The following is a 12,084-nucleotide window of genomic DNA, read 5'->3' as shown; positions in this document are numbered from 1 at the left end:
CAGGAATTTCAGGCCAGCCTGGGCAGTGAGACCCCCATCTCTGAAAAAAAAATTATTGACCTCATGGAGCTTATGTTCTATTTGGAAAGATGGACAATAATCAAAATATGAGTATATGTAAAAGGTATAGTACAGTATAATAGGACTAGAGAGAAAAATTAAGCAGGAAGGAAAGAGGGGCAAGAGATATTAGAGGAGTACATTTTAAAATATGTTATTCATGGAACATCTCACTTGGAAAGTGCCATCTGAGTGAAGCCCTAAAGAAAATGGGGTCAGCCATGTGATATCTGGGGGAAGAGCCTTCCAGGAAGAGAAATTAACAATTACAAAGGTCCTGAAGTACGATCAGGTCTGTCAGGTTCAAGGGACAGCAAAGAAGCCAGTGATCTGGAATAGAAACAATAAAGGAGAGAATGGTAGCAAAACCAGGTCAGGATGAGCCTTTTGGTTCGTAGAAAACACTGTTTTTACCCTGAGTGAGAAGAGAAGTCACTGGAGGACTCTGTGCTAGGAATTTACATGATCTAATTTGTGTTTTAACAGGATCACTCTGGCTGTAGGGGGCACAGTCAGAGGTAGGGAAACCACTGCTATGACCCGAATGTTTATGTCCTCCAAGAATTCATATGTTGAAGTCCTAATTCCCAATATGACGGTATAATATTTGGAGGTTGGGCCTTTAGGAGGTAATTAGGCCATAAGAGTGGCACCCTCATGAATGAGACTAGTGCTCTTATAAGAAGGGACACTGGCTGGGTGTGGTGGCTTATCCCTGTAATCCCAGCCCTTTAGGAGGTTGAGACAGACAGATCACTTGAAGTCAGGAGTTTAAGACCACCCTGGCCAACATGGTAAAACCCCATCTCTACTAAAAATACAAAACATTAGCTGGGCCTGGTGATGCACACCTATAATCCCAGCTACTTGGGAGGCTGAGTCACATGAATTGCTTGAACCCGGGAGGCAGAGGTTGCAGTGAGCCAAGATTGCAACCACTACATTCCAGCCTGGGCAACAGAGCAAGACTCTGTCAAAAAAAAAAAAAAAAGAGGAAGAAGAAGAAGAAGAGGAGGAGGAGGAGGAGGAAGAAGAAGAGGAAGGAGAAAGAGAAGGAGAAGGAGGAGGAGCATGGAGAGGTGATCTCTCTCTCTGCCATGTGAGGATACAGCAAGAAGGCATTCATCTACAAACCAGAAAGAGGACCCTCACCGGGAACTGAATAGGCCAACATCTTGATCTTGGACTTCCCAGCTTCCACAACTAAAGGACTAAATTTCTGTCTTTTAAGCCACCTAGTATATGTTATTAATTTATGTTAATATGTTAGTTAGCCCAAACCGACTAAGATAGAAATTAGTACCAGGAGGGGGATGCTGCTGTAATAGATACATATTACAATTCTCCAGGTGAGAGTTAATGGTGGCTTGGACCAAATTAGTGACAATAAATGTGATAATGGAAAGCCGACAAAATTTAGATTTGTTTTGAAAATAGATATGAGGGGATTTGCTGAACAATCAGACCTGGAGGGTGAAAGAGAAAGAGAACGAAGTTTGATAGTAAGAATTTTGATATGATCAACTAGAAGAATGGAATTATGATCACATGAGATGAAGAGAAGTGCAGAAGGATTTTGTGGGAACACTGGGAGCTCCATTTTGGACACATTAAGTTTGAGATGCCTGTCGGAGATCCACATGCAGATGTACAGTAGCTAATAAGATATGTGGTTCTTGAGCTCTGGGAAGAGATCCAGGCTAGACACAGAAGTGTGGGAGTCACCAGCATTTAGAAACTTAAAGCCATGAAACTAAATGATGTCACCAAGGGAGTAAATTTAGATACAAATGAGAAGAGATTCAAGGGCTGATCCCTGAGGTACTCCAGTATTTGAAAGCAAAAGAGATGAGGAGAAACAGTGAAAGACACTAACTAGAAGGGTAAGATTAAAAAAAGAAAAGAAAAGAAAAAACCTAGGCATGTGTAAGGTCCTGGAAGCCAAGAGAAGGAGAAGGTGGTTCAAAGAAAAAGATCAACTGTGACTGATGCTACTGATTGGTCAAATAAGATAAGACTGACCATTTAACTTGCACTGTGCACCCACTGATGACCTTAATGAGTGGTTTCAGTGGAGCAGATTCCAGAGAGAGAAGAGAAATTGGAGACCATGAATACATACAATGTTTTGGGGTTTTTTTTTTTTTTGGTTTTTTTGAGACAGAGTCTCACTTTGTTGCCCAGGCTGAAGTGCAGTGATGTGATCTCAGCTCACTTCAGCCTCCACCTGCCCAGGTTCAAGCAATTCTCGTATCTCAGCCTCTTGAGTAGCTGGGATTAAAGGCACCCGGCACCGCACCCGGCACCACACCTGGCTAATTTTTGTATTTTTAGTAGAGACGGGGTTTCACCATGTTGGCCAGGCTGGTCTCAAACTCCTGACCTCAAGTGATCTGCCCACCTCAGCCTCCAAAAGCGCTGGGATTATAGGTGTGAGCCACCACGCCTGGCCATACATGCAATGTTTAAGGAGTTTTTGCTGTAAGTGGAAGTAGAGAAAGAGGACAGGGGCTGGAAGTATTGGGTTATTTTTTTAAAATGGAATAAGTAAAATAAATACAATGTATTTCATTACTAAAGACATTTAAGTCATTCATAGAATTTTAAAATATATTTTAGGAACAACTTGTTCCCAATTTTGTCTCAATAATCACCTCTTGTCAAAATGAAGTGTGGAAAACCTAGGTTTCATGACTTCTCTGCGTAAACTAGTAATCAAATCTAATGAGGAGTGTTCAGTGTGATCTGGAGTGGTCTAGCTTCTGGGATATTTTTATAACTGGGTTCTAAATAAACATCTACCTCTGTGTACTACCCCACCACCTCAGGGTTAACCTCTACTTAAAGGAATCTTCCAAATTGTGTAAATAAGCATTTGCAGCCCTAATTGATAGCCTAGAAACATGTTTAAGACAAGGCTGTATTTGTTAAGACTCTTGATGACATTTAGAAATGAGCCTTGGAAAAATTTGTCAAGACTCCAAAGATATTTGAGGTCAATAACTTTTTTTCAAATTGAGTTTCGGGGCCAAGTAATGCAAAATGCCAGTACGTTCAAAGACATAGTTTGCTTTCAGAAGCTAGTATTTTAACGCTAGCTAAAGCGAAAAATATGTTGCAGTATCCTTACTGTAATTTTTCATTTAACTCTACAACTTTCTTCTTTAATTCCTGGTTCTCCTTGATTGCAGTGTGAGCTGTGATTTCTGTTCTGATTTTAGAAGTGGAAAGTGCTGCTGATTCTTCTTCTAGCTCCTGAACTCTGTCTCTCAAAGAGGTAAGGAGAGATGATTTTCTGGCATTGTTTTCCTTGTAGCTCTCCATTTCAGCTTTCAATTCTTGATAGGAGACTTCTTTAGAAAGCATCTTGGATCGGAGGTCTCGAAGCTAACATGGAAAAGAAGTTAAAAAAAAAAAACACTTTAACAACCTAAGTTTGAAGCATCTTTAAGAAACCCAAAGCCATCATTTAAATGTTCACTCTTTTATTCGTGACTTAATCTAACTTTATTTTCTTTTCTAATATTTGTATCTGTATTACCAAATGAGAAATTATGCCTAAATAATTGACTTTATAATCTATCTTTTCCAAAACCAATTGAGCAATGTCTTACGTTGTTTAGTCTCATTCAGGAGAAGTTTATGATGTTGATTGCATAAGCAATAAAATATTTTGCAATGGTCCACATTTTCTAAATCTGTATTGCTGTTATTGCTGCTGATAAACAGTTAGACAAGCAACCTACAAATCACATGGTCGGTGATTTCACAGCCGTAACTGTTCCCCACTTAAACACAGACTACTCAGTATGTCACTATATTTCTCACACTTATCTCCTGGACTCTAACCATGAGTGACAAAGAAAAATAAAATTTCAATTTCTGGGGAAAAAAAAAAAAAAACATAAGAGAAAAGAAAAATCCTTATAGAATTTATATGAAGAAAACATTTTAACTTTTATGAGTTCTGTGATATCAAAACGCTGAACAACATAGGTGCCCTATTGAGTTAAAATGTCAGATCTACCCTATGAGAAAACGTTATGAAAGCATGTACTTCTTTGGAGCTGTGAGTGCGCATACATACATTTATTCACACACACATTACCAACTCATCTTTCTACAGGGTCCTGGCAGCCTTAGTGAGAAATCACAGGCCAGTCTAGAACTCCTTGGGGCCACCAGGCTATAAGCAGAATGAGTTTAGGAAGACTCTCAGAAACTCCACTCTAAATCTGAGCTAGCCTACAGGGTAGACGGATCCCACTCTTCTTCCTAGAATTTCCCCAGCCAGTTGGAACTAACACAGGAAAGGGATTCAGAATTCCCTCCTAAGAACTCCAGATTGCAAGCAATCCACATTAAAGGAAGATATTCTGAGAGATGCTGAAAGTTCTCTGAGGCCCATGGAGCTTTACTTAACATCTTCAGGCGCCCTCAGATCTCTCAAGGCTGTATAGCTCCTCTGAGATCCAGAATTCAGCCCAAGCCACCAGGCTTTACAGTCTGGCAAATGCGTAACTTTTCAGGAATTCTAGGTGATAGGCACAAAGAGAGCATGTTTCAACTTTGCCAAAAGCTTTAAATCTATATCCACTGTCCTATTTCTAATCACTCCTACTTTGTTTCCTTTTTTTTTTTTTTTTTTTTTTTTTGAGACGGAGTCTCACTCTGTCGCCAGACTGGAGTGCAGTGGCGTGATCTCGCCTCACTGCAACCTCCACCTCCCAGATTGAAGCGATTCTCCTGCCTCAGCCTCCCGAGTGGCTGGGACTACAGATGCTCACTATCATGCCCAGCTCACTTTTATATATATATATATATATATATATTTTTTTTTTTTTTTTTTTTTTTTTTTTTTGAGACGGAGTCTTGCTCTGTCACCCAGGCTGGAGTGCAGTGGCCGGATCTCAGCTCACTGCAAGCTCCGCCTCCCGGGTTTACGCCGTTCTCCTGCCTCAGACACTTTTATATTTTTAGTAGAGACAGAGTTTCACTATGTTGGCCAGGATGGTCTGGATCTCTTGACCTCGTGATCCGCCTGCGTCGTCCTCCCAAAGAGCTGGGGTTACAGGAGTGATCTGTTTCACTTTATAAGAAGCTAAGAAGGCCCATTTCTGAGTGATGGAGATGCATTTTCTTACCTCAGACTGAGCACATTCAAATTTGACCAAAGTTGCTGCAAGTTCACTTCGAGCATTTTGAGCCACATTCCTATAGTGATTTAACTGCTCCCGCGTGACCGGGACTTCCAAAAGATGATCGTAAGTTTCCTAGTAGAATTCCCCCAAAATACAAAATATAAAGAAGAGTGTTAAACGATCTTTTCTGTGCAGCTGCACAAAGCAAGATTAAAGGCAGAAGCATTCTTTGTATTCCAAATGTGTCAAACATGCTACCCAGAGAAATGTTATATTCAGACCATTTGGTTCTCATTCTCAAAGTTCAAAGGGAGGCAGGAGAAAGTTCAGGAACAAATGATGTGCTCCTCCAGGATGGTGATGAAATTTATCATTTAAGAAGTGGCCTAGGGCAGGGTGTGTTGGCTCACGCCTATAATCCTAGCACTTTTGGAGGCCAAAGCAGGAGGATTGCTTGAGGCCAGAAGTTCCAGACCAGCCTGGGCAACACAGCAAGACCTTATCTCTACAAAAAGAAATTTTTTTTTTTAATTTGTCAGGCATGGTGTCATGCACCTGTAGTCCTATCTACTTCGGAGGCTGAGGCAGGAGGATCACTTGAGCCCAGGAATTTGAGGTTTCAGTGAGCTATAATTGCACCACTGCACCCCAGCCCAGCCAACAGAGAGAGAGACTGCCTCTAAAAATGAGAAAACAAAAAAAGATTTTCCTTCCACCCAACTCAAATGGTATTTGAATCAATAGACTCAACAAAGAGCTATCAGAGGAGAACAATGCTACATCCTGTGCAACTAGGGACAGTTTTCGTTGTTTTTCTTTGTCCAGATCACAAAGATGATCAACTCATTTCTTGTCTGTTGATTTAGGTGTCTCATTTATTGATCAAAGAGATCATGTGATCCAAATGTAAAAGGCTGTCTCCTTTGTAACTATTTACTATGCCTTTTATACTCAGTCTCATAACCTCATAACCATGATATTCTCAATCTCATAATCTCATACCCATGAATCATGAAGGCAACTGAAATGAACATGTGAGATGAGAGATGGCAGGGTCACACACGGACAGCCCCTGCCCATCTGGAAGGGAACAGCTCTCAGCTTCACTGATGGTTGCAGATACAGAAGTAAGGATTTCCAGCCTGGCCAAACCACTCTAATTTTGGAATTTCCAATTCCAAATCATTCCAGTTTTTCAAGACAAGCCATATATCCAGACTTTTTGAAGTGTAAATTCCCGGTTTTTGCAGGTTGGCAACTGATTTAAATGTTTAAAAAAGAAACACATATAAATGAAATAAACACACCTGCAGAGCAGATTTGGTGGGTTTGGCCTGCGGGCTGCAGACTGCACCCTCTGGTCCCGTTTCCATCTGACTCATGCCATATGCCTGCTTCCTTCAAGAATTATGACTGAGGTTGGATATCTACACCACCTCTACGGAGTTTCCAAGGCCTGTGGTGTTTGTGAAAGACCCAGAAGAAAGCCATTCGTTTTTGAAGGAATACGAAAGAGGTCACATAAAGGAGGATTTCCTGGAGTATCTAAATGGCCTCAGGAGGCTCAGCGATAAAATATTTTTAAGAATGCCAGAGACTACTCCACTGCCAGCAACTACTGTTTGATATAGTCATGAATGTAAAAGTCATCTTAAAGCTCATAACTTTACAACAAGCATCATGACCAGTGTGATTCAATCCACAAAATGCCAAACAAAACCTTCAGAGCTCTTAGTAACAGCTAGTGTTTGCCAATCATAGCACAACCAAGAAGATGGTAGACATGTACTCTGGAGAAAAAGCATAAAAAGTTTAACTGAATCTCTTATTAGAGAGCCACATCCTGTTCAGACTCATTCAATAGTCAGAGGGTCTTCTCCACCCTGACCACCACGCCATATTTTCTAAACTAGGCCATATGAGGACACAGGTCACTTATAAGAGATTTGTATGGCATACCGTTTTATAAAATGTATTAGGAAAATAAGTTTCCCAATGGCTATGATTATTTCTTTCAATGACTAACTTTTTTTTTTTTTTTTTAAGAAAAGAAGCCAGGCCAGGTGAAGTGGCTCATGCCTGTAATCCCAGTATTTGCGGAGAATGAGGCAGAAGGATCACTTGAGCCCAGGAGTTCCAGACCAGCCTGTGCAACAGTGAGACCCCATCTCTACAAAAAATTGGCTGGGCATGGTAGCATGTTCCTGTTGTCCCAGCTACTTGGGAGGCTGAGGTGGGAGGAGTGCTTGAGCCTCAGGAGGTCAAGCTGCAGTGAGCTGTGGTCGCACCACTGCACTCCAACCTAAGCAGCAGAGCAAAACACTGTCTCAAAAAAAAGAAAGAGGAAAGGAAGAAAGGAAGAAAGAGAAAGAAAGAAAGGAAAGAAAGAAGGAAAGAAAGAAAGAAAGAAAGAAAGAAAGAAAGAAAGAAAGAAAGAAAGAAAGAAAGAAAGAAAGAAGAAAAGAAAGAAAGAAAGAAAGAAAGAAAGAAAGAAAGAAAGAAAGAAAGAAAGAAAGAAAGAAAGAAAGAAAGAAAGAAAGAAAAGAAAGGAAGGAAGGAAGGAAGGAAGGAAGGAAGGAAGGAAGGAAGGAAGGAAGGAAGGAAGGAAGGAGAAAGGGAAGGGAAGGGAAGGAAAGGAACAGAAAAGAAAAGAAAAGAAAAGAAGCTATATATTAAGATATCATTCCCTTGACACTGGAGTCGGGACTACATTTGGAGAGCTCTTTTGATGACTGAGTTTATAAGATAGTTGCTGGATCTAAATCACCCTCAGAGTCCAGCAGACTGGAGATTATCCACCAAGTAATATTTACTGATAGCCTACTCTGGATCAGGCACTGAGCCGACAGTCTAAAAAGGGAAACAGAATTTATCAAACAACCACACTTAGAATTGTATAATTACAAAATGAAATAAATGCAAGGAAGGCAAAAAGGCAGCTAACAAAGGAAAATGACTTCAGATGAAGGAGGTGGAAGGAAAGAGTTCCCTGAAGAAGTAATGAATTTTTTTTCTTTATAAGATGGAGTTTCACTCTTGTTGCCCAGGCTAGAGTGCAATGGCGCGATCTCGGCTCACTGCAACCTGCAGCTCCCGGATTCAAGTGATTCTCCTGCCTCAGCCTCCCAAATAGCTGAGATTACAGGCGTGCACCACCATGCCCTACTAATTTTGTATTTTTAGTAGAAATGGGGTTTCTCCATGTTGGTCAGGCTGGTCTCGAACTCCCAATCTCAGGTGATCTGCCTGTCTCAGCCTCCCAAAGTGCTGGGATTACAGGCATAAGCCACCATGCCCTGCCAGAAGTGATGATTAAATAAGAATGAAATAGTCAATGGAACAGTCTGGCCAGGTGCAGCGGCTCACATCTGTAATCCCAGCACTTTGGGAAGCCGAGGCAGGCAGATCACAAGGTCAGGAGATCAAGACCAGCCTGGCTAACATGGTGAAATCCTTTCTCTACTAAAAATAAAAATAAAAAAAATAACTGGGTGTGGTGGTGGGCGCCTGCAGTCCCAGCTACTCAGGAGGCTGAGGCAGGAGAATGGTGTGAACCCGGGAGGCAGAGCTTGCAGTGAGCCGAGATCGCACCACTGCACTCCAACCTGGGTGACAGAGCGAGACTCCATCTCAAAAAAAAAGTGAAATAGTCAAGAGGTATTGAAGCAGGAGCTGCCCACATCATTCAAATAGCAAAAAGTCCATGCAAGGGCCCTGTGGCAGGGATCTGGCCCATGCAGGCAAGTATCTGAGAGAAAGCAGCGATGCCTACAGACAAACACACACGAAAACTAGTGGCAGTGGGGTTTGAAAGGCAGCTCTGAGATCATTAATATATTTTGTATTTGGTAGGGCTTTTTTTTCAGAATAACCCTGGCCATTCTTATATATTCATTTTCCCATATGAAATTCAAAATCTTCTTGGAAAATTCCAAAAAATTGTGTTGGTATTATTATTGGGGTCACGTTAATTTTATAAATAAACTATGGAGAATTTATATGTTTTAAATGTTGAGTCTTCCAACTAAAATCATTCTTCTCATTTGTTCAAGAAGTCTTATTCTTTTTTCTTTTCTTTTCTTTTCTTTTTCTTTTGAGAGAGTCTCCCTCTCACCCAGTCTGGAGTGCAGTGATGCAATCTCGGCTCACTGCAACTTTCACCTCACTGCAACTTTCGCCTCCCAGGTTCCAACCTCCCAAATAGCTGGGATTACAGGCATATGCCATGACACCTGGCTAATTTTTGTATTTTTAGTAGAGACAGGGTTTCACCATGTTAGCCAGGCTGGTCTCGAACTCCTGACCTCAAGTGATCCACCCACCTTGGCCTCCCAAAGTGCTGTGATTACAGGCGTGAGCCACTGAACCCTGCCAAGAAGTCTTATTCTTATTAGCAATTTAGATTTACTATATTTTGTAGTTTATCTCTAAAAATATTATCTTTTTGTCATCTTGTAAATGGGATCTACTTATTCCTATATATTAAATATGTACCTAAATCTTTTTTATGTTTCTTATTGTTTGGAATTGTTTTCAAATGATTCTCCTGGGTTTTGCACTGTAAACACACAAACCATTTGTAAATAATGAAAATTTCACCTCCTTCTTTCCAATTTTCATACTTCTATTCCTTTTCTTGACTAATTGCATTGGTAATAACCCCAGAACATTTGATATGGTCTGGATGTGTCCCCACTCAAATCTCATGTCCCCACTCAAATCTCATCTTGAATTGTTCCCATAATCACACATGTCATGGGAGGGATTCAGCAGGAGGTAATTGAATCATGAGGGGGGCAGTTACCCCTGTACTCGTGATAGTGAGTTCCCACAAGATCTGATGGTTTTATAAGCAACTTATCCTTTTGCTTAGCACTTCTTGCTGCTGCCACGTGAAGAAGGATGTGTTTGCTTCCTCTTCTGCCATGATTGTAAGTTTCCTGGGGCCTCCCCAGCCATGCTGAACTGTGAGTCAAATAAACCTCTTTCCTTTATAAACTACCCAGTCTCAGGTATGATTTTATTAACAGCATAAGAACTAATACCACATTGTTAAACATTAATAGTAATAATGGACATTTTGTCTTGTTCCTAACTTTCATAGGAGTGTATTTGGGTTTTCCCCCTAAGCATTATGGTAGATTTAAGCCTTGACATCCTGGGTTCAGGTGATCCTTCTGCCTCAGTCCCTCGAGTAGCTAGGACTACAAGCATGTGCCACCACACCTGGCTAACTTTTTGTATTTTTGGTAGAGACAGGGTTTCACCATGTTGGCCATGCTGGTCTTGAACTCCTGGCCTCAAGTGATCTGCCCGCCATGGCCTCTCAAAGTGCTGGGATTACAGGTGTGAGCCACCATGCCTGGCCTTATTTTATTTTTTATATTCAGTGCTTTAAGTCTATCTTAAATTTATTTGGTTTATAATGTGTAAGTACAGTTCTAAGCTTTCTTTTTCTAATCCCATTCATGAAGCCTCCACCCTTATAACATAATCATCTTCTCCCAAAGGTCCCACCTCCTAATACCGTCTTCTTGGAGGTAAGGATTTCAGCATATGAATTAGCGGAGCAACACAAACATGAAAGCCATAGCAGACTTTCTAAGCATAAAAGCAATGCAAGAACATTCAAGAAAAAGAGCACAGATGACAACAAAATTTTTAAATGTGTAAGCAGAATTTAAAGTGAAAGAGCAAACTGGAAAAATGTTTCCAGAAATAATACAAAGAGTCAAAACTTTAATATGCAAAGAGCCTACTCACACCAATAAGAAAACCAATGACCTAAGATAAAACTTCTATAGAAGAATTAACAATTATCCGAGGGGCCATAAATGGCTAATAAAATGAGAAATGTCCCACCTCACTGATCATCAATTAAATACAAATTATAATACCAGTGAGATATTATTTCTGATCTTTGAAACTAGCAACATTTTAAATATATTTAATAATTAAGCATATTGGCCAGGTGCGGTGGCTCACATCTGTGATGCTAGCACTTTGGGAGGCTGAGGCAGGCCGATCATGAGGTCAGGAGTTCAAGACTAGCCTGACCAACATGGTGAAACCCCTAAAATACAAAAATTACAAAAATACAAAATTACAAAAATACAAAATCTACTAAAAATACAAAAATTAGCTGGGCATGGTGGCGCATGCCTGTAATCCTAGCTACTCAGGAGGCTGAGGCAGGAGAATCACTTGAACCCAGGAAGCAGAGGCTGCAGTGAGCCAAGATCATGCCACTGCACTCCAGCCTGGGTGACAGAGTGAGACTTTGTCTCAAAAGTAATAATAATAATGATGATAATAATAATAATTAGGCATATTAAAAGATAGTTCTATAAGAAAGACATACTAATACACTGCTCAAATAAAGATAAACTGGTACAAAATTTCCAGAAAAGTATTTGGCAATATGTATCATTTAAAAAGTTTAAAAGTTGATACGATTTGTCCCAGTGAATTTCTTTCTCATGATCTTATCAAAAGAAATGGAAATATACCCAAAAATTAAACACAAAAATTTTCAGAAAGGTACTCTTTAGCAACATTTTCAAAAAATCTGCAATAGCAAATATTTAAAACAATTAGAGTTCAAAAATAAAAGAATGTTAACATAAAGAAAAACAATAATGATACATTCACACAATGAAATTATATTCAGTAATTAAAAATTATATTTTTGGAGAAAAAGGTCATTAGGTCCTGATATATTAATCCTCATAAATGGGTTGATACTGTTATCCTGGGAGTAGGTTAGGTATCACCAGAGTGGCTTTGTCATAAAATCAAGTTCTCTCTCACTCATGCTTTCTGGCCCTTCTACCCTTCCACCATGGGATGACCCTCAAAAGACACCACACCATGCTTTTGGACC

At 40.2% G+C, this 12,084-nt stretch overlaps 1 protein-coding gene across 2 annotated transcripts in view; it reads right to left on the bottom strand.

The window, feature by feature from the left end:
* Positions 1-12,084, bottom strand: part of LOC105489040 (coiled-coil domain containing 170) — a 137,393-nt gene that overhangs the window by 86,003 nt on the left and 39,306 nt on the right. Inside the window, exons 1-2 of one of the 2 annotated variants that reach the window (XM_011753621.2) lie at positions 5,205-5,574; positions 3,191-3,447 (exon numbers count right to left, since the gene is read on the bottom strand). In XM_011753621.2, the coding sequence (XP_011751923.2) occupies positions 3,191-3,426 (236 nt within the window). In that variant the 5' untranslated portion in view covers positions 3,427-3,447; positions 5,205-5,574. Of the gene's footprint in view, positions 1-3,190; positions 3,448-5,204; positions 5,575-12,084 lie in introns of those variants that run through there. The other variant, XM_011753619.2, reaches the window with a different exon arrangement.

This window comes from Macaca nemestrina, chromosome 5 (genome assembly GCF_043159975.1).
Source record: "Macaca nemestrina isolate mMacNem1 chromosome 5, mMacNem.hap1, whole genome shotgun sequence".
NCBI classification, from domain to species: domain Eukaryota; kingdom Metazoa; phylum Chordata; class Mammalia; order Primates; family Cercopithecidae; genus Macaca; species Macaca nemestrina.
This window is presented reverse-complemented; position numbering and strand designations above follow the sequence as displayed.